This window comes from Heterodontus francisci, chromosome 5 (assembly GCF_036365525.1).
Source record: "Heterodontus francisci isolate sHetFra1 chromosome 5, sHetFra1.hap1, whole genome shotgun sequence".
Taxonomy (NCBI): Eukaryota; Metazoa; Chordata; class Chondrichthyes; order Heterodontiformes; family Heterodontidae; genus Heterodontus; species Heterodontus francisci.
Window position 1 is genome coordinate 17,871,680 of NC_090375.1, and position 23,599 is coordinate 17,895,278.

General features: G+C 43.7%; 1 protein-coding gene across 11 annotated transcripts in view; it reads left to right on the forward strand.

Moving 5' to 3' along the window:
• Positions 1–23,599, forward strand: part of LOC137369760 (intermembrane lipid transfer protein VPS13B-like) — a 1,379,747-nt gene that overhangs the window by 249,656 nt on the left and 1,106,492 nt on the right. For all 11 annotated transcript variants that reach the window (XM_068031175.1, XM_068031176.1, XM_068031177.1 and 8 more), the window contains exon 11: positions 7,861–7,998. In XM_068031175.1, coding sequence (XP_067887276.1) covers positions 7,861–7,998 — 138 coding nt within the window. The remainder of the gene's footprint in view (positions 1–7,860; positions 7,999–23,599) is intronic.

Below are 23,599 nucleotides of genomic sequence, written 5' to 3' on the forward strand. Positions count from 1 at the left end.
GGAACTTATCTACCTTAATGCTTTGCAAGACACCCAACACCACCTCCTTTTTGATAACGACATGACCCAGATTATCTACACTCCCTTCCTTAGGCTCAACGTCCACCAAGTCCTTCTCTTTGGTGAATACTGATGCAAAGTACTCATTTAGTACCTCGCCCATTTCCTCTGGCTCCACACATAGATTCCCTTCTCTGTCCTTGAGTGGGCCAACCCTTTCCCTAGTTACCCTCTTGCTCTTTATATGCGTACAAAAAACCTTGGGGTATCCTTAATCCTGTTTGCCAATGACTTTTCATGACCCCTTTTAGCCCTCCTGACTCCTTGTTTAAGTTCCTTCCTACTGTCTTTGTATTCCTCAAAGGATTCGTCAGTTCCTCGCCTTCTAGCCCTTCCGAATGCTTCCTTTTTCTTTTTGACTAGGCTCACAATATCCCTCGTTATTCAAGGTTCCCGAAACTTGCCAAACTTATCCTTCTTCCTCACAGGAACATGCTGGTCCTGGATTCTAATCAACTGACATTTGAAAGACTCCCACATGTCAGATGTTGATTTACCCTCAAATAGCTGCCCCCAATCTAAATTCTTCAGTTCCTGCCTAATATTGTTATATTGTTAAATTAACTATGTAACATAAGCAACAATGACAGGACAGGTGTTGTGTTGCAGCTGTAGAATTTAGGATCTCCTGGATACCAACATGATCCAGGACAAATACAGAAAGTGTAAGCAGCAAGGGGAATTCCGGATAAGGATTATTGATCTGGAAGCCGAACTGCAGACCCTATCAACATCAGGGACAGGGAGAAATACCTGGACATTTGGTACCAGGAGACGCTCACACCCCTTAAATTTGGGTCGTCTGTTTTGGTCAGCGATGAGGGACAGGTGGGTGTGAGTGTGAGTGAGGCAGGTTAAAGGACTGAGCAGAGAGTAGTGGAGGAGTCTCAGCCTTTGCAGTTGTCAAACAGGTTTGAGGTGCTTGCAACCTGTGTGGACGAAAGTGAGGCCTGCAGGGTGGATAAGCAGACTGGCCATGGCACCATGGTACAGGAAACCTTTCAAGCGGGGGGAGCATAAAGGAATGTAGTGGTAGTCGGGGACAGAATAAGGGGAGGTGGTGGTAATGTCAGTGGACTAGTAATCTAGAGGCCTAGGCTCAAGCTTTGGGGACATGGGTTCAAATCCCACCATGAGAGGTGGTGAAACTTGAGTTCAGTTGATAAATCTGGAATTAAAAGCTCGTTTAATGGCGTCCATGAAACCATTGTCGATTGTTGTAAAAACCCATCTCGTTCACTAATGTCCTTTCGGGAAGGAAATCTGCTGTCCTTACCTGGTCTGACCTACATGTGATTCCAGACCCACAGCAATGTGGTTGACTCTTAACTGTCCTCTGAAATGGCCTATTAAGCCACTCAGTCCAAGGGCAATTAGGTCTAGGCGACAAATGCTGGCCTGCCAGCGATGCCCGCATCCCATGAAGGAATTAAACATAAACGTATATTACATAGCGTAGGAGTAGGTCATTCAGCCCTTTGAGCCTGCTCTGCCGTTCAAGATCATGGCTGATTGTCTACCTCGATGCCATATTCCCCTACTATTCCCAGATCCCTTGATGATGTTATTAGCAACTAGAAATCTATCGATCTTTGTCTTGAACTTACTCAGTGACTGAGCTTTCACCACCCTCTGGGGCAGAGAATTCCAAAGGTTCAGCACCCTCTGAGTGAAGAAGTTCCTCATCTCAGTCCTAAATGGTTTGCCCTTTATTATTCGTGAGAGGGATTGACACTGTTTTCTGCAGCAAAGAGCGAGTGTGCAAATTGGCGTAGGGCAAATAAGATTAGAGAAATGAATGCATGGCTCAAATACTGGTGTGGTAGAAGTGGGTTCTGGTTCATGGGGCACTGGCACCAGTACTGGGGAAAGTGGGGACTGTACCATTGGGATGGTCTGCATCTGAACCGTGCTGGGACCAGTTTTCTCGTGAGCAGCACAACTTGGGAAGTGGAGAGGGTTTTAAACTAAATCGTGGGGGCAGGGATCAAATTTGAGAACATGTGGTAAATCAAAGCGAGACCAGGCAAGAGAGAAAGGTATTAATATGGAAAATGATAAACAAACCATAACTGGAAGGGACAATGAGGGCAAATCTAAGAGTAAATCAGCAGATAAGGCTGGAGCTTACAAAAATAATAGGACAAAACTAAATGCACGTAGCATTTGAAACAAAATAGATGAACTTATAGCGCAAATAGAAATAATTAAGTATGATCTGATAGCCATTACAGAGACATGGCTGCAGGATGACATAGATTGGGACCTGAATATTGAAGGGCCTCTGACATTTAGGAAGGATAGGAAGCTCGGAAATGGTGGAGAAGTGGCTCTGTTAATGATGGTATGAACACATCAGAGAGGGATGACCTAAGTTCAGAAAATGAGGATGTAGAAGTGGTTTGGGTGGAGATGAGAAATGATAAAGGCAAGAAGTCACTTATGGGAGTGATGTTCAGGCCCCCTAACCCTAACCACACGGTAGGAGGGGTACAAAGGAAGAAATAATGGGTGCTCGTCAGAAGGTACGGTGATAATCATGGGGGATTTTAATCTACATTTCGACTGGAAAAATCAGATGAGCAAAGATAGCCAAGATGAGGGGTTCATAGAATGTTTTTGGGATAGTTTCTTGGAGCACATTTGGAGCCAACCAGAGAGCAGGCTATATTAGACCTGATATTGTACAACAAAATAGCATTAATTGGTGACCACATAGTGAAAGCGCCCCGATGCAGCAGGAATCATAATATGATTGAATTTTAGATTCAGTTTGAGGGAGAGAAGATTGGGTTTAAGGCTAGTATTTTAAACTTAAATAAGGGCAATTATGAGGGCATGAAAGCAGAGTTAGCTAAAGTGAAATGGCAAATTAGGTTAAGGGATAGGTCAATAGAAATGCAGTGGCAGACATTTAAGGGGATATTTCATAATACACATAATATATACATTCCAATGAGGAAGAAAAATTCTAAGGGGAGGAACCACCATCCTTGGTTAACTAAAAAAGTTAAAGATAGTTTTAAACTTAAAGAAAAATATAATTGCGCAAATATGGGTGGCAGGTCAGATGATTGGACAGAATTTTAAAAATAGCAAAGGATGACTGAAAGGTTAACAAGGAAGGACAAATTAGAGTACGAGAGTAAGTTAGTTAGAAATATAAAAACAGATGGTAAGAGTTTGTATAGATATTTAACAAAGAAAAGAGTTAACAAAGTGAGCTTTGGGGAATTAATAATGGAAAATAAGGAGATGGCAGATTTGAACTGGTATTTTGCAGCGGTCTTCACTATTGAGGAGACAAGTAACATTGCAGAAATAGCTGTAAATGAGGAACTGGAAGGGAGGGAGGAATTGAAGAAAATTACAATCACCAGGGTAGTGGTACTGAGCAAATTGTTGGAGCTGCGAGCTGACATGTCCCGGGTCCTGATGGACTTCATCCTAGCATCTTAAAAGAGGTGGCTAGTGAGACAGTTGATGCGTTGGTTTTAATTTTCCAAAATTCCCTCGATTCGGGAAGGTTCCATTAGATTGGAAAATAGCGAAAGTAACTCCTTTATTCAAAAAGGGAGGGAGACAGAAAGCGGGAAACCACAGTCCAGATAACAACATCTGTCATGGGGAAAATGTTAGAAGCTATTATTAAAGACATTATAGCAGGGTACGTAGAAAAATTCAAGCTAATCAGGCAGAGTCAACAAGGGAAATCATGTTCAACCAATTTATTGGAGTTATTTGAAGAAGTAACATTTGCTGTGGATAAAGGGGAACCGGTAGATGTACTGTATTTCGATTTCCAGAAGGCATTTGATAAGGTGCCACATCAAAGGTGATTGTTGAAAATAAAAGATCATGGTGTATTGGGTAACATATTGGCATGGATTGAAGATTAACTAGCTGACAGGAAACAGAGAGTAGGCATAAATGGGTAATTTTCTGGTTGGCAAGATGTAACGAGTGGTGTGCCACAGGGATCTGTGCTGGGGCCTCAACTTTTTACAATTTATACAAATGACTTAAATGAAAGGACTGAAGGTATGGTTGCTAAATTTTCTGATGACACAAAGATAGGTAGGAAAGTAACTTGTGAAGAGGACATAAGGAGGCCACAAAGGGATATAGATAGGCTGAGTGGGCAAAGATCTGGCAAATGGAGTATAATGTGGGAAAATGTGAAATTGTCCACTTTGGCAGGAAGAATAAAAAAGAAGCATATTATCTAAATGGTGTGAGATTGCAGAGCTCTGAAATGCAGAGGGATCTGGGTGTCATAGTGCATGAATTGCAAAAGGTTAATATGCAGGTTCATCAAAGAATTAGGAAAGCTAATAGCATGTTATTGTTAATTGTGAGGGGAATTGAATACAAAAGTAGAGAGCTTATGCTTCACTTATACAGGGCATTGGTGAGACCACATCTGCAGTACTGTGTAGAGTATTGGTCTCCTTATTTAAGGAAGGATGTAAATGCATTGGAAGCAGTTCAAAGAAGGTTTACTAGACTGATATTTGGAATGGGCGGGTTGTCTTCTGAGAAAAGGTTGGACAGGCTAGGCTTGTATTTGCTGGAATTTAGAAGAGTAAGAGGCGACTTGATTGAAACATCTAAGATTCTAAGGGGTCTTGACAGGGTGGATGTGGAAAGGATGTTTCCTCTCATGGGAGAATCTAGAACTGGGGGTCACTGTTTAAAAATAAGGGGTTGCCCATTTAAGACAGAGATGAGAATTTTTTTTCTCTGAGTCGTGAGTTTTTGGAAGGCTCTTCCTCAAAAGATGGTGGAAGCAGAGGCTTTGAATGTTTTTAAGGCAGAGGCAGATAGATTCTTGATAAGCAAGGGGATGAAAGGTTATCAGGTGTAGGCGGGAATGTGGAGTTGAGGTTACAATCAGATCAGCCATGATCTTGTTGAATGGTGGAGCAGGGTTGAGGGGCCGAGTGGCCTACTTCTGCTCCTAATTTGTATATTCGTAGCTACGCCCAGTTGTGAACGGTGGTAAACAATTGAACAACTAACCGGAGGAGGAGGTGTCACGAACACCCCCATCCTCAATGATGGGACAACCTAGTGCGTCAGTGCAAATGTCAAGACTGACGCATTTGCGACTATCTTTAGCCAGAAGAGCCAAGTGTATGATGCATCTCGGCCTCCTCTTAAGGACCCAACATCATCGATGCCAGACTTCAGCTAATCCTGTTCACTCCACGTGATATCAAGAAACGGCTGAAAGCATTGGATACAGCAGAAGCTATGGGTCCTGACGGCATCCCAGCTGTAGTACTGAAGACGTGTGCTTGAGAACTAGCTGCGCCTCTAGCCAATTTCTTCCAGTACAGCTACAACACAGGCAACTACCCAACAATGTAGAAATTTGCCCAGGTGTGTGCTGTCCACAAAAAGCAGGACAAATTCAAATCTGGCCAAATATCGTCCCATCAGAGGCAGTGGTGTAGTGGTAATGTCACTGGACTAGTAATCCAGAGGCTCATGATAATGATCTGGGGCATAAGTCTGAATCCCGCCACAGCAGATGGTGAAATTTGAATTCAATTAATAAAAAAAATCTGGAATTAAAAAGCTAGTCTAAGGGTGACCATGAAACCATTGTCGATTGTTGTAAAAACCCATCTGGTTCACTAACGTTCTTTAGGGAAGGAAATCTGTTGTCCTTACCTGATCTGGCCTGCATGTGACGCCAAACCTACAGCAATGTGGTTGACTCATAAATGCCCTCTGAAATGGCCGAGCAAGCCACTCCATTCAAGGGCAATTGGGGATGGGCAAAAACGCTGGCCTAATTAGCGACGCCCATGAACGAATGAAAAAAAAATCATCAGCAAAGTGATGACAGGCCTCATTACAGCCTTGGTCCAAGCATGGACAAAGTAGCTGAATTCCAGAGGTGAAGTGAGAGTGACCGCCTTTGAAATCAAGGCAACATTTGACCAGGTGGCATCAAGGAGCCATAGCAAAATTCAAGTCAGTGGGAATCATGGGAAAACTTTCCACTGGTTAAGTCATATCTAGCACAAAGGAAGATGGTTGCGGTTGTTACAGGCCAATCATCTGAGCTCCAGGACTTCACTGTAAGAGTTCCTCAGGGTTGTGTCTGAGGCCCAATCATCTTCAGTTGTTTCATCAATGACCTTCCTTCTATCATAATGTCAGAATTGGGGATGTTTGCTTGTACAATGTTCAGTACTATTACTCCTCAGATACTGAAGCAGTCTGTATCCACATGCAGCAAGACCTGGACAATATTCAGGCTTGGGCTGATAAGTGGCAAGTAACATTTGCATCTCACAAGTGCCAGGCTATAACCATCTTGTAGAAGAGAGAACCTAACCATCTCCCCAAGACATTGAAAAGTATTACCGTCACTGAATTCCCCATCATGAACATCCTGGGTGTTAACATTAACCGGGAACTTAGCTGGAACAGCCATATAAATAGTGTGGCGACAAGAACAGGTCAGAGGCTGGGAATTCTGCGATAAATACTTGCCTCCTGACTCCCCAAAGCCTGTCCACCATCCACCTGGCACAAGTCAGGAGTTTGATGGAATATACTTCACTTGCCTGGATGAGTACAGCTCCAAGAACGCTCAGCTTCACACTATCCAAGCAGCCCGTTGGATTGGCACCCCATTTACCACCTTCAACATTCACTCCCTCTGCCCCTTTACACACTGGCAGCAGTGAGTGTCATCTACAAATGCACTGAAGCAGCTCGTCAAGGCTTCTTTGGCAGCACCTTCGAAACCAGTGATATCTACCACAAATAAGGACAAGCAGATGCATGGGAATGCCACCACTTGCAAGTGCCCCTCCAAGCCACACATCATCCTGACTTGAACCTATATTAGTATTCCTTCACTTTTGTTGAAACCTGGAACTCCCTTCCTAACAGCATTGTGGGTGTACGTACACGAGATGGACTGCAGCGGTTCAAGAAGGCGGCTCTGCAGCACATTCTCAAGGGCAATTAGGAATGGGCAACAAATGCTGCCCTTGCCAGCAATGCTAATATCCCATGAAAGAATAGAAAAATTAAAAAAAAAACACCCAAAATGTGACATTTTTGAAATCTTCAACAATTCACTACCTGAAGGAATGAGACTTCACAGTTTCAATTGTTTAGTTTCTGGGCCAGAGAAGTTGAATGGCAATGATTAACAATCATCACATTGTTATTTATGCTTTCAATTGCCAGCCCAGACTTTCTGTGGTGGCTTTAACAGGCCATTAATGTACAAATCCAGCAAGCTCTTAAAAATAACAGGGAGGGTAAGGACGCGATGCAAAGCTAAAGGCGGGGTGACACAAATTGACAAGCATCTTGTGGCAATTCACTGGGAGGCTCTTTTCCCAGGTTGCTGGGCATTTTGCACATTATTCACGATGAGTGCCATTAAACTTGCTGCTTTTTCCCGGCAAATTCTTGTCCCTTGCTTTCTTGTGCCAATTGTACCAATTTTTTTTGGAGAAACAGAATTATTAATTATGAGTGTCAAGTATTGGTTCAAATTCATCTTCATTCATACATAATAGAAGTTCTACTTCAGCTTCTATCGTTTGGACATTTAAGCCTAAAAAGGAAAAATAATAGTGTGGCATTTTGGTGAATGGATGCAAACTGTTTTAAAAAAAAAATTAAAAGCTTATTTCTTTAAGTAATGAATTACAGTGAACTCAGACATTTTTACTTATATATTTATGAGATACATGCATAGAAATTATTTTTTTATTGCCTTTTTACATTTAAACCTAACAATCATATCACTTTGTTTTGAAGGAAGCCTGTTTCTTCAGTTGCGGTGAAAGTCTGAACAGCAAAGGATTAACATACCTCACCAATTCCCTGTTCGATTACCGAAGTCCAGAAAATAATGGAGTCAGGGCTGAGTTTATTTTGGATGCTGCCCAGCACAAGGTCAGATCATTACTAAAACTAATTAGTAAACTGGGAGAATTTATTTTCCAAAGGTCCTATTTTAAAATATATCATGGAATATTTCTAAGATTTTGTGAAATCTTCAGAAATAAGTGCTTTCAATATTTGCTGTGTTAGGCTACACAGGTTCGGTGAAATTAATTCCCTGCATGGTTCAATTGTGGAAAAGCAATATTGTCACTTTGTTCTGACTATGTTAATTTGAATTTAATTTGATTTTCTGGCTTGATCTGGACTTAATAATGTTCCTCAGACAATAATGCCAATGGAAGAACGCCAAGGATACCTAAATAAGTAACAAATATTGTTGGCTTAATTTATGTTGGCTGTGCATATAGGGACAACTAATAACATCTCAAATTCCAAACCAATCCTTGAGTTAAATAGAAAATATATTGCTTACAATGGTTGCTAATGTTAATTACATTTCCCAGGTTTTTCCTGTTCACAAAAAGCAGGACAAATCCAATCTGACAATTGCCACCCCATCAGTCTCTTCTCAATCATCAGCAAGTGATGTAAGGTGTAGTCGACAGTGCTATCAAACGGCACTTACTCAGCCACAAGCTGCTCAGCGATGTTCAGTTTGGGTTCAGCCAGGGCCACTCTGCTCCAGACCTCATTACAGCTTTGGTTTAAACATGGACGTAAAAGCTAAATTCCAGAGGAGAGGTGAGAGTGATTGCCCTTGACATCAAGGCAGCATCAAGGAGCCCTAGCAAAATTGAAGTCAATGAGAATCGGGGAAAAGTGTCCAGTGGTTGAAGTCATATCTTGCACAAAGGAAGATGGTTGTGGTTGTTGGTGGCCAATCATCTCAGTCCCAGAAGATCACTGCAGCAGTTCCTCAGGGTAGTATCCTAGGCAAAACTATCTTCAGCTGCTTCATCAACGATTTTTCCTCCAACATAAGGTTAGAAGTGGGGATGTTCGGTGATCATTGCGTGTATTCAGTACCATTGGCAAGTCCTCAGATGCTGAAGCAGTCCATGCCTGCATGTAGCAAGACCTGGACAACATTCAGGCTTGAGCTGCAAAGTGGCAAATAACATTCGTTGCACACAAGTGCAAGGCAATAACTATCTCCAACAAGAGAGTATCTAACCATCTCCCCATGACATTCAACAGCATAACCATCACTGAATTCCCCACCATCTTAGGGGTTACAATTGACCATAAGGTGGCTAGTACCGCAGCCTCACAGCTCCAGCGACCCGGGTTCGGTTCTGGGTACTGCCTATGCAGAGTTTGCAAGTTCTCCCTGTGACCGCGTGGGTTTCCTCCGGGTGCTCCGGTTTCCTCCCACATGCCAAAGACTTGCAGGTTGATAGGTAAATAGGCCATTGTAAAAAAAAAATTGCCTCTCGTGTCGGTAGGTGGTAAGAGAATTGAGGGAAGGTGGGAATGTGAGAGGGAAAAATGGGATTAATGTAGGCTTAGTATAAATGGGTGGTTGACAGTCGGCACGGACACGGTGGGCCGAAGGGCCTGTTTCGGTGCTGTATCTCTCTATGACTCTATAAATCTAACTGGACCAACCATATAAATACTGTGGCTCTAAGAGCAGGTCATAAGCTGGAAATTCTGCGGCGAGTAACTCACCTCCTGACTCCCCAAAGCCAGTATGCCATCTACATGGCACAAGTGTGATGGAATACTCTCCACTTGCCAGGATGAGTGCAGCTCCAACAACACTCAAGAAATAAGACACCATCCATGACAAAGCAATTGACCATCTTCCTTTGTGCTAGGTATAACTTGAACCAGTGGAGAGTTTTCCCCCTGATTCCCATTGACTCCAGCTTTGCTAGGGCTCCTTGATGCCATACTCTGTCAAATGCTGCCTTGATGTCAAGGCCAGTCACTCTCACCTCACCTCTGGAGTTCAATTCTTCTCTCCATGTTTGGATCAAGGCCTTATTGAGGTCAGGAGCTGAGTGGCCCTGGCGGAACCCAAACTGAGCATCAGCGCGCAGGTTATTGTCGAGCAAGTGCTGCTTGATAGCATGTTGACAACCTCTTCCATCACTTTGCTGATGATCGGGAGTAGACTGATAGGGCAGTCATTGGCCGGGTTGAATTTGTGTTGCTTTTTGTGCACAGGACACACCTGGGCAATTTTCCACATTTCCGAGTAGACTCCAGTGTTGTAGCTGTACCGGAACAACTTTGCTAGGGGCACGGCAAGTTCTGGAGCACAAGTCTTCAGCACTATTGCTGGAATGTTGTTAGGGCCCATAGCCTTTGCAGTATTCAGTGCCTTCAGCTGTTTCTTGATATCACATGGAGTGAATCGAATTGGCTGAAGACCAGCATCTGTGATGCTGGGGTCCTTGGGAGGAGGCCAAGATGGATCATCCACTCGGCATTTTTGGCTAAAGGTGGATGCAAATGCTTCAGCCTTGTCTTTTGCACTGATGTGTGCTGGGCTCCCCCATCGTAGAGGATGGGGATATTTGTGGAGCCTCCTCCTCCTGTCAGTTGTTCTGTTGTCCACCACCATTCCCGACTGGATGTGGCAGGACTGCAGAGCTTGCATCTGATCCATTGGTTGTGCGATCACTTAACCCTGTCTACCGCATGCTGCTTCTGTTGTTTGGCATGCAAGTAGTCCTGTGTTGTAGTTTTAGCAGGCTGACACCTCATTTTTAGGTATGCCTGGTGCTGCTCCTGGCATGCCCTCCTGCACTCTTCATTGAACCCTGGTTTGGTAATGGTAGAGTTGGGGGATATGCTGGGCTATGAGGTTACTGATTGTGGTTGAGTACAATTCTGCTGCTGCTGATGACCCACAGCACCTCATAGATGCCCAGTTTTGAGTTGCGAGATCTGCTCCAAGTCTATCCCATTTAGCATGGTGGTAGTGCCGTGGTGATACCCTCAGTGTGAAGACGGGACTTTGTCTCCACAAGGACTGTGTGCGGTCACTGCTGCCAATGCAATTGTGACAGGTAGATTGGCGAGGACGGGGTCAAGTAGATTTTTCCCTCTTGTTGGTTCACTCACCACCTTCCGCAGACCCAGTCTAGCAGCTATGACCTTTAGGACTCTGCCAGCTCGGTCAGTAGTGGTGCTACCAAGCCAGTCTTGGTGGTGGACATTGAAGTCCCCTACCCTTTTGTGCCCTTGCTACCCTCAGTGCTTCTTCCAATTGATCTACGTGAAGAAGCACTGATTCATCAGCCGAGGTGGGGGGTGGGGTGGGGGGGCGGTAGTTGGTAATCAGCAGAAGGTTGCCTTACGCATGTTAGACCTGATGCCATGAGACTTTATGGGGTCTGGAGTCAATGTTGAGGACTCCCAGGGCAACTCCCTCGCGACTGTATCTCACTGTGCCACCACCTCCGGTGGGTCTGTCCTGCTGGTGGGACATTGTCTGCATGGTATGATTCTGTGAGACTATGTATGTCAGGTTGTTGCTTTACTAATCTGTAGCACAACTCTCCCAATTTTGGCACAATCCCCCAGATGTTATTAAGGAGGACTTTGTAGGGTCGACAGGGTTGGGTTGCCATTGTTGTTTCCAGTGCCTAGGTCAATGCCGGGTGGTCTGTCTGGTTTAATTCCTTCTCTTTGATTGTGTCGCGGTTTGATACAAATGAGTAGCTTGTTAGGCCATTTCAAAGGGCATTTAAGAGTCAACCACATTGCTGTGGGTCTGGAGTCATATGTAGGTCAGACCAGGTAATGACAGCAGATTTCCTTCCCTAAAGGACATTAGTGAACTAGATGGGTTTATACAACAGTCAACAATGGTTTCCTTATCACCACTGGACTGATTTGGTTTTGTATTGAAGGATTTGTTCAGGACTCTTCAAGACTTTGGGCACTGAGACTAATTGTGGTGCGCTGGAAGGCATGCAGCCATGCTACAGTGTGAACACGGGAATACTTGTAATGGTGCGCTGGCAAAGTCACATGAATATGCAACTTAGCAGAACACCATTTTGAGAAACATATGCTGGAAACGTCAAGTATGGCAAGTGTGCCGTACTCAAGCTGACAACATGGCTGATTCTGACTTTCCAGTGAGGGACAAATTAAAAAATACATGGGAACAGGAATAGGTCATTCAGCCTGTTGAGCCTGTTCTGCAATTCAGTTAGAACATGGCTGATCTGTATCATAAGAGAAAAAAAACCTCATGTGTCTTGTTTTAAAGACACATGTCTCTGACTTAGAAAATACTCACATTTTCAAAAAAAAACAAATACTGTGATATAACAGATTTAGACAATTTGAAAGAAGACCAACTCAAGATTTTTGCAGAACTAGCTTACAAAGCTAGTTCATTAGTATGAAAATGAAGAGTAGTCATTGATTAATGTAAATCCATCGACTACGCACTGTGTGTATAATGCATTACCTGAGTATGGAGGGGGAGTTACCGGTGCACGTGCAGGTTACCACTCTTTAGTAAAGCGCAGAGTACATCCCAGGAATATATATGAATGGATATAATAGAAACCTACAGCCATTTGGTCACTGTGACCTTTCCTCCCCTAGGTTGGCTGGTATCCTTCCATCTACAAAAGATGATGGACACGTAGTAAACAAAACATTTAGGTGGGGTGTCTTCTCTTGGTGCACCTTTGCTGATGGCTGTGAAAGCCAATCCTTGAGAGGCAGGTTCTGCCACAAGTGCTGCACGTGAAGCTGCTAAGCGACACTCTTGAGTTGTTGTTTTTGACGATGGCGCCTGTTGCCAAGCTGCTGTAGCAACTGGTCATCGTGGTACTGCACACCAGTCCACAGGATGTGTCGCCATTTCCTCCTTTCAGGTGCGATAGTCAACACTGAGGGTCTCATGTCACACTTGCAAGAATCCTTGAAGTGGAGCTTTGGGCGCTCCACTGGTTGTCTGGCCCCGGCTACCTCACCTACAGCAAGTACTTGGGTATGTGACCATCTTCCATCCTGCAGATGTGTCTCTCCCATGTCTGTAATTTGTTCTCCTTGACTAAAAAAGTCAAGACAACAGTAGTCATGGGACAAGGTGTTGCATCTCCACCCCTGATCACACTAAATAACACCCCACTGGAAGTGGCTGGCAAATTCTGCTCCCTTGGGTCCACAGTGACTGACAATCTGTCCCTTAATGCAGGGCTCGATGCACGCACAGGGAAAGCAGCTACCACCTTTAGCCAACTCGCAAAACGTGCATGGGATAACACTAAGCTGACCCTTAGGACCAAGCTGATAGTTTATAAGGACTGTGTTCTCAGCATCTTGCTGTGTGGCTGTGAAACATGGGCGACTACCAGAAAAAGAAGCTCAATAATTTCCATATTTGCTGGGGCACATTGTGGGTATATCATGGGAGGACAAAATCACGAATGTGGCAATCGTTGCAAAGGCAGAGCTCCCAAATGTGTTGGCACTAATCAAACAGAGGTGGCTTTGGTGGATCCTCCCCTAAATTTGTGCCATATACTTGGAGGTTACCTTAAGTGTTGTAATATGTTAAGAATGCCAAGGAATTCTGTATCCTTGTCCAAACTTTATTAAGATTTCAGCATCCAGGCAGTGGAACTGAAAGTTCACTGAGATTACAGCAATAATTATACTACTGAGGTGCCAGAAGTATCTTTATTACTTTATTAACTTTAAAAAGTTACCTTTTTTTTAAAAAAAAATTGCTTCTGCTCGGCCCAATTCTCTCTCTCTCTCTACTGTGTCTACCATTTCTACTTATTTTTACTAAGTATTTCCAGCCACCACAGGTCCATGTCCAGGTTTTTATGCTTCACATGAGCCTCCTACCCTGCCTCATCTACCTCCATCAACACATCCTCTTCCTTTTTCTCTCATGTACTTATCTAGCTTCCCCTTAAATGTATCTATGCGATTGACCTCAAATTTTCAATGTGGTAGTGAGCTCCACGTTCTAATCATTTTGTGGGTAAAGAAGTTTCTCCTAAATATCTCAGATTTATTGATGTCTGTCTTGTATTTATGGGCCCTAGATTGGTCTCCCTTGTAAGTGGAATTAGCTTCTCTCTGTGTACCCTACCAATTATTTTCATAATCTTAAAGACCTCTATCAAGTCACTCAAGTCTTCTCTTTGCTGGAGAAAAGAGCCCCAGCCTGTTCAATCCTGTTTTTGTATTCACCATTTGTACTGTTCTTAAAAATACTACTCTCTAAGTTGATTTTTTTTTGTTCTATTATGCTTTCGCTGACCCACCGTTTATTCTGGAGCAAGGACTATATCTGTCAGTGGAACTGTCCCAGTGTTTCTATTATTGTGGATACTGGCCATGATTCTTTCATTAAAAGCCTGGAATCTGGGTACTTTATCGAGATACAAAATTCTGGAATGGGGTTAAAATAATTGTACATTCAGTTCCATGATATAGATGCAGCGTTAGCAATATTTTAGTCTCAAAAGAGTCCTGATCTCATGAAAACTGACAAAGGCAAACCGATGCATCTGGCACAAAGCTAAATACTGCAGATGTTGGAAAGCTGAAAAATTAAACCAAAAAATTGCTGGAAACACTCAGCAGGTCTGGCAACATCTATGGAGCGAGGATAAATGTGTCAGATAAATGACATTTCGTCAGAATTGGGCTCCAAGTCATCTACCTGAAATGTAATCTTACATTCCTCTCTCAACAGATGCTGCCTGACCTGCTAAGTGTTTCCGCATTTTCTGTTTTACTGACACATCTGGCACATGAAAATGTGAGATGCAAATATGGAGGCAGAAAGTTTGGGTTTTTTTTTTGCATTTTTCAGGGAAGACCACAAATTGCTCAATAGACAACTTTCAAAATTAAGGATAACACCAGCAGGGAGCTTGACATATACACCACATTTGCATTTTTTAAAATTAAAGGCTACACTGTACCTGCAGTTCTGATTTTTTTTAAATATCTGGTGTGTCCAAGGAACTGGATTTTATGGTAAATCTTTAAATACCCCATGAGTCACTGTTATGAATGCAGACTGAATGCTAAAGTTTCAGTTCAGAATGATTTAAGAATGAAAGCTTGCAACACTTTATCTGTGTACGTTATTTGCCCTCTAGTTACCTGCTCAGCCACTGCAAATAGCTTTTACTGATTTACCTCATCAAAACCAATTTTTAATACTTGTATCAGATCTACTCTTAACCTTTCTTGTTGTCATGAAAAGACCCGCAGTTCTTTAGTCTGTTCATAACTGATGCTTCTCATTGTTAGGATTGTTTAGTGAATTTCTTCTGTCCCCTGTCAATGGCAGTGATCCCCTTTCTAAAGTAAGGTGCCCAAAATTGGACATGAGGTCTGAACTGTAACCTAAATAATTTATGCAAGTTTATCATTAAATCCTATAATTTAATTTTTTTGGCAGCTGTATCATCTTGTCCTCCCACTTGTAAAGATATGTGTATCTTACCATTTAGTGTGTATGTCCTTTGCTTATTCTTCCTCCCAAATCGTATCATCTCCTATTTCTCTGCATCAAATTTAATCTGATAGCTAACTGCCTGAGGTCACTTATAATCCTCTTCACACTTAACCATGCTCTCTTTTACAATGTTATTTTTATTGTATTATAAATTATATTCTCTTGTCCCAGTACTGACACCTGGGGGATCCCGCTTTTACATTCCTTCAGACTGAAAAACAACCATTAACCACTCGTCTCTGCTTTTACTCATTATCAGTCTCCTATTTATGCTGCTATGCACCTTACGATAGCATGTACTTGAACTTTATCACCAAAATTCCTATGCAGCACCATATAAAAGGCATTTACAAAATTCATATGCACAACGTGTATTGCATTTGCCTTTTCATGCAGTCACAGAGAGATACAGCACTGAAACAGGCCCTTCGGCCCACTGAATCTGTGCTGAACATCAACCACCCATTTATACTAATCCTTCATTAATCCCATATTCCTCACCACATCCCCACCTTCCCTCACTTCTCCTGTCACCTACCTACACTAGGGGCAATTTACAATGGCCAATTTACTTATCAACCTGCAAGTCTTTGGCTGTGGGAGGAACCCGGAGCATCCGGCGGAAACCCACGCAGTCACAGGGAGAACTTGCAAACTCCGCATAGGCAGTACCCAGAACTGAACCCGGGTCGCTGGAGCTGTGAGGCTGCGGTGCTACTGTGTTTCTCCAGTGAACTTAATTAAATCTGACAGACGTGACTAGCCTTGTACAGTTCATGCCAGCTGTCCTTTGTCTTAGTAGGTGAATATTAATTTGATGCGATATTATGATGATTAAATTCTTACCCATTGTTTACTGGTCTGTAGTTACCTGTTTTATCTCTTTCTCTCTTCTTGGACAGTTTGGCAACCCCAGGTACAACTCCATATCCAAGGATGTTTGAAAAACTATGGTCAAAGCCTCTGCTGTTTCCTCAACATTCCACAATGCGAGTAATCAGTCCCTCATGCTTTTTCCACTTAAAATTACCCACCAATCTTTCTGTATCTATGGATGCCCTATCTAATTGCTCCACCTTCTCCTCTTCCACCCTTTCATTGCTACGGTCATATGATTCTGTGAAAACGGTGGCAAAGTACTCATTTAACATCTTTGAGAATGTTTAAGTTTATAAATGATGAATCGCAAAGAGTATACTCTGTATCTTTTCAATCTCGTCTCCCACCTTCACACCACTTGGCTTGAAGTATGATTGCAGTCCATAGAATCATAGAAATTTACGGCACAAAAGGAGGCCATTTGGCCCAATGTCAGATTGTGTTCAAAAGTGGTCAGTTCGATCTTCTGGGTGCTTAACAGATTATTGCAGATTCTGTTTAATGTTTTGGAAAGAAAATGAATGCTGCTGCCCTTGCTGCCAAAAAAAAAATCTGCTGGGAGAGGAGAGCTTTCTCCTGTCAGTCGATTGTAATGTGTGGCATAACTAAATAATGCGACACAAAAAGCTGGAACAAAGAGCCAGTGTCTTTAATGGTGACCAAGAGACTTCTGGATTGTTGAAAAAACCCATCTGGTTCACCGATATCCTTTTTAAGGAAGGAAATCCGCTATCCTTGCCTAGTCTAGCCTAAATGTGGCTGCAACCTGCAGCAATGTGGTTGACTCTTAACTGCCCTCTGAAATGACCTAGCAAGCTACTTAGTTGTATTCAAGAAGGCAGCTCATCACCACCTTCCCAAGGGCAATTAGGGATAGGCAGTAAATGCTGACCTTGCCAGTGATGCCCACATTTCCTGAATGAATTTTTAAAAAAGCTGGTGTTACTTGCTTCAGTTTAATTTGCCACTTGTTTTCCCAATTGCATAATCTGTCCAAATCTTCCTGTGAATCACAAACTGCAACCTCTGCTTTTCTCTCAATGTTGTCTTCAAAGTTAACCTGCGTATTTCATTTCTACATCCAATTCTTGCTAATGAATAACATGACTCCAATAGCTGACTGTACGATACTGTAAATAGAAGTCTCACCCGTGAAACCTTATCAGAAGCCTTCTGAAATTAATATTTACAGTCAATATTATGATGGCATGGAAATAGTTTCTAAAACAAAAAACCTGTTATCTAGAGCTCAGCAAAGTAGTCTGGTCATTTTCTATTGTTTGGTTAAAAGTATTTAAATCCTGTGTTAGAATTCTTTAAGCTCAAGGGCATGGATTAGTGCATAATGTGAGTTACTAATTTCTACTATGTCGTTGTGGCGATACTCAACAGAGACCAGATGTTCTCCTCTTACCCTGCCGCCCACGCACTGGGAAGAGAAAATAGAAGGAAAGTCACCACCAGGTCACCCTTGTTGTTTTTATTCTTTCTTGGGATGTGAGTGTTGCTGGCTCAGCCAGCATTTGTTGCCCATCACTGATTGCCCTTGAGAAGGTGGAGTTTGATACAACTGAGTGGCTTGTTGGGCCATTTCAGAGGGCAGTTAAGAGTCAACCACATTGTTGTGAGTCTGGAGCCTCATTATTAATGAGACTAGCATTTTATTCCTGAGAAGTGTGAGGTGATGCACTTTGGGAGGTCTAACAAGGCAATGGAATATACAATGGATGGTAGGACCCAAGGGAGTACAGAGGGTAAGAGGGACCTTGGGGTGCTTGTCCATAGATCACTGAAGGCAGCAGCACAAGTAGATAAGGTAGTTAGGAAGGCATATGGGATACTTGCCTTGCCGAGGCATAGAATATAAGAGCAAGGAGATTATGATGGAGCTGTATAAAACGCTGGTTAGGCCACAGCTGGAGTACTGTGTACAGTTCTGGTCACCACACTATAGGAAGGATGTGATTGCAATGGAGAGGTTGCAGAGGAGATTCACCAGGATGTTGCCTGGGCTGGAGCATTTCAGTTATGAAGACCGATTGGATAGGCTGGGGTTGTTTTCCTTAGAGCAGAGAAGGCTGAAGGGGGACCTGATTGAGGTATTGATAGAATAGAAAGGAAGAAACTTTTTCCCTTAGCAGAGAGGTCAGTGACTAGGGGGCATAGATTTAAGGTAAGGGGCAGGAGGTTTAGAGGGGAGTTGAGGAAGAATTTTTTCACCCAGAGGGTGGTTGGAATCTGGAACACACTGCCTGAAGAGGTGGTAGAGGCAGGAACACTCACGACGTTCAAGAAGTATTTAGATGAGCACTTGAAACGCCATAACATACAAGGCTACGGGCCAAGTGCGGGGAAATGGGATTTTTTTAGCACGGGTGCTTGATGGTTGGCGCAGGCGCGTAGGGCCAAAGGGCCTGTTTCTGTGCTGTATAACTCTATGACTCTATATATTAATTAATTGAATTTAAATTCCTACAGCTGCCATGGTGGGACTTGAGTGCATATCTCCGGAGCATCAATTAGGGCTTCTGTATTACTAGTCAAGTAACATTCACAATATGCTAAGTGACATTTGCGACACACAAGTGCCAGGCAATGACGATCTCAAACAAGAGAAAATCCAACCATCTCCCCTTGATGTTCAATGACATTACCATCGCTGAATCCCTCACTATCAACATCCTGGGGGTTACCGTTGACCAGATACTGAACTGGACCAGCCACATAAATACTGTGGCTTAGAGCAGGTCAGAGGCTGAGAATTCTGCCGCCAGCAACTCACCCCCTGTCTCCCCAATGCCTGTTCACCATCTACAAGGCACAAGTCAGGAGTGTGATGGAATACTCTCCACTTGTGTGGATGGATGCAGCTCCAACAACACAAGAAGCTCAACACCATCCAGGACAAAGCAGCCCGCATGATTGGCACACCATCCACCACCTTGAACATTCACTCCCTCTACCACCGACGCACAGTGGCAGCATCTACAAGATACACTGCAGCAACTCACCAAGGCTCCTTCGACAGCACCTTCCAAACCTGTGACCTCTACCATTTGGAAGGACAAGGGCAGCAGATACATGGGAACACCACCACCTGCAAGTTCTCCTCCAAGCCACACACCATCCTGACTTGGAACTAATTCGCCGTTCCTTCACTGTCGCTGGGTCAAGATCCTGGAACTTCCTTTCTAACAGCATTGTTGACGTACCTACACCCCAAGGACTGCAGCTCACCAGCGCCTTCTCAAGGGCAATTAGGGATGGTCAATAATTGCTGGCCTAGCCAGTGATGCACTCATCCCATGAACAAATAAAAAATTGCTGCCATCCCCCTTGTTTGATTGTTAGAGGCCTGGGAGCATCCTTTTTACCTTTTTTGGACCTTGGGTGATAAACATTTGCCAAATTCAAAATGGAGTGGGTGGGTCTTAAAGATATAGAGTGTTGTTCACTATGCAAATTGTGCAGGGATTTGTTTTTTCCAAGATACAAAAATTACACTCTGCATGCATGGCTTTCTGCTCATGGGCATTGTGTAAAAGAAAATTGGGTGCCTATACTATAAGGAAAGAATAAGAAAACTGAGAATGTTTGTACTGCAGGTGGGAAGGCTCAAGGGAGACATTAACAAAGTGTTCAAAAGTCAAGAAGGTGTAGACTGCAACAACTACCGTGGAATCTCCCTGCTCAGCATAGTGGGGAAAGTCTTCACTCGAGTCATTTTAAACAGATTTCAGAAGCTGGCTGAGCGTGTCCACCCTGAGGCACAGTGCGGCTTTCGAGCAGAGAGATCCACCATAGACATAAAAGCAAAATACTGCGGATGCTGGAAATCTGAAACAAAAACAAGAAATGCTGGATTCACTCAGCAGGTCTGGCAGCATCTGTGGAAAGAGAAACAGAGTTAACGTTTCGGGTCAGTGACCCTTCTTCGGAACTGACAAATATTAGAAAAGTCACAGATTATAAACAAGTGAGGTGGGGGTTGGGCAAGAGATAACAAAGGAGAAGGTGCAGATTGGACCAGGCCACATCGCTGACCAAAAGGTCACGGAGCAAAGGCAAACAATATGTTAATGGTGTGTTGAAAGACAAAGCATTAGTACAGATTAGGTGTGAATATACTGAATATTGAACAGCAGCAAGTGCAAACCTGAAGAAAAACAACCTGAAAAAAACAGTGGGTAAGCAAACTGAAGAAACTAAGATGAAATGAAATAAATGCAAAAAAAAATTGTAAAAAATGTAAAAAGGAATGTAAAAAAAAAGGAAGAAAAAATAACTAAAAATGACTAAAAATGAAAGTAAAGTGGGGGGCTGTCATGCTCTGAAATTATTGAACTCAATGTTCAGTCCGGCAGGCTGTAGTGTGCCTAATCGGTAGATGAGATGCTGTTCCTCGAGCTTGCGTTGATGTTCACTGGAACACTGCAGCAATCCCAGGACAGAGATGTGAGCATGAGAGCATGACACCATAGACATGCTGTTCTCCCTTTGCCAGCTACAGGAGAAATGCCGCGAAGAACAGATGCCCCTCTACGTTGCTTTCATAGATCTCACCAAAGCCTTTGACCTCGTCAGCAGACGTGGTCTCTTCAGACTACTAGGAAAGATCGGATGTCCACCAAAGCTACTAGGTATCATCACCTCATTCCATGACAATATGAAAGGCACAATTCCGCATAGCGGCGCCTCATCAGACCCCTTTCCTATCCTGAGCGGCGTGAAACACGGCTGTGTTCTCGCACCTACACTGTTTGGGATTTTCTTCTCCCTGCTGCTCTCACATGCGTTCAGATCTTCAGAAGAAGGAATTTTCCTCCACACAAGATCAGGTGGCAGGTTGTTCAACCTTGCCCGTCTTAAAGCGAAGATCAAAGTGCGGAAGGTCCTCATCAGGGAACTCCTCTTTGCTGACGATGCTGCATTAACATCCCACACAGAAGCATGTCTGCAGAGTCTCATGGACAGGATTGCGGCTGTCTGCAACAAATTTGGCCGAACCATCAGCCTCAAGAAAACGAACATCATGGGACAGGACGTCAGAAATGCTCCATCCATCAATATCGGCGGCCACGCTCTGGAATTGGTTCAAGAGTTCATCTACCTAGGCTCAACATCACCAGTAACCTGTCTCTCGATGCAGAATTCAACAAGCGCATGGGAAAGTCGTCCGCTGCTATGTCCAGACTGGCCAAGAGGGTGTGGGAAAATGGCGCACTGACACAGAACACAAAAGTCAGAGTGTTTCAAGGCTGTGTCCTCAGTACCTTGCTCTACGGCAGCGAGGCCTGGACACCATATGTCAGCCAAAAGCGATGTCTCAACTTATTCCATCTTCGCTGTGTCCGGAGAATCCTTGGCATCAGGTGGCAGGACCGTATCTCCAACGCAGAAGTCCTTGAGGCGGCCAACATCCCCAGCATATACACCCTACTGAGCCAGCTGCGCTTGAGATGGCTTGGCCATGTGAGCGACATGGAAGATGGCAGGATCCCCAAGGACGCATTGTACAGCGAACCCATCACTGGTATCAGACCCACCAGCTGTCCATGTCTCTGCTTCAAAGATGTCTGCAAACGCTACATGAAGTCCTGTGACATTGACCACAAGTCGTGGGAGTCAGTTGCCAGTGATCGCCAGAGCTGGCGGGCAGCCATAAAGGCGGGGCTAAAGAGTGGCAAGTCGAAGAGACTTCGCAGTTGCCAGGAAAAAAAGTCAGAAGCGCAAGGGGAGAGCCAACTGTGTAACAGCCCCGACAACCAATTTTATCTGCAGCGCCTGTGGAAGAGTCTGTCACTGCAGAATTGGCCTTTATAGCCACTCCAAGCACTGCTTCACAAACCACTGACCACCTCTAGGCGCTTACCCATTGTCTCTCAAGGCAAGGAGGCTAAAAGAACAGAAGATGGATAAACTGAAACCTAACAAACTGTTTGACGTACGTGCAAACTCTGTTACCAATGAGCATGGAAAAACTGAAGGGGAGAGGAATTATTGGTGAAAATGTGGAGTAAATTGCCCAGGGAGACAGTGGGGCAGATCATGTCAGCAAATTCTAGACAGCTGGATAGTTTTTTTGACAGATGAATTTCTGTATGGTATTTTTGTAACTTCAGGACTGGTCAGATTGACCTCAGTGGAGTCTTCAATTCTTATTTTGAGAGCGCAGTAGTAGAATCGGACAGAGTCAGCATGGATTTACAAAAGAGAAATCATGCTTGACAAATCTACTAAAATTCTTCGAGGATGTAACTAGTAGAGTTGATGAGGGGGGAGCCTTGAGATGTGGTTTATTTGGACTTTCAGAAGACTTTCAACAAAGTCCCACATGAGAGATTAGCGTGTAAAAGTAATGCGCATGGGATTGGGGGTAGTGTATTACGATGGATAGAAAATTGGTTGGCAGACAGGAAACAAAGAGTGGGAATAAATGGGTCTTTTTCCGAATGGCAGGCAGTGACTAGTGGGATACCCCAGCTATTCACAAAATATATTAATGATTTAGGTGAGGGAATTAAATGTAATATCTCCAAATTTGCAGATGACACAAAACTGGGTGGGAGGGTCAGTTGTGAGGAGGATGCAGAGAGGCTTCAGGGTGATTTGGACAAGTTGAGTAAGCGGGCAAATGCATGGCAGATGCAGTATAATATGGACAAATGTGAGGTTATCCACTTTGGTGGCAAAAACAGGAAGACAGATTATTATCAGAACGGCTATAAACTGAGAGAGGGGAATATGCAATGAGACCTGGGTTTTCTCGTACACCAGTTGCTGAAGGTAAGCATGCAGGTGCAATGGGCGTTAAAAATGGCAAATAGTATGTTGGCCTTCATAGCGAGAGGATTTGAGTATAGGAGCAGGGATGTCTTGCTGCAGTTATACAGGGCCTTGGTGAGGCCACACCTGGAATATTGTGTGCAGTTTTGGTCTCCTTATCTGAGGAAGGATGTTCTTGTTATATAGAGAGAGTGCAGCAAAGGTTTACCAGACTGATTCCTGGGATGGCGGGACTGACGTATGAGGAGAGATTGAGTCTGTTGGATTATATTCGCTGGAGTTCAGAAGAGTGAGGGGGGATCTCCTAGAAACCTATAAAATTCTAACAGGATTTGACAGGGTCGATGCAGGAACCATGTTCCCAATGGTGGGGGAGTCCAGAACCAGGGGTCATAGTCTAAGGATACGGGGTCAACCTTTCAGGACTGAGATGAGGAGAAATGACTTCACCCAGAGCGTGGTGAGCCTGTGGAATTCGCTACCACAGAAAGCAGTTGAGGCCAAAACATTGTATGTTTT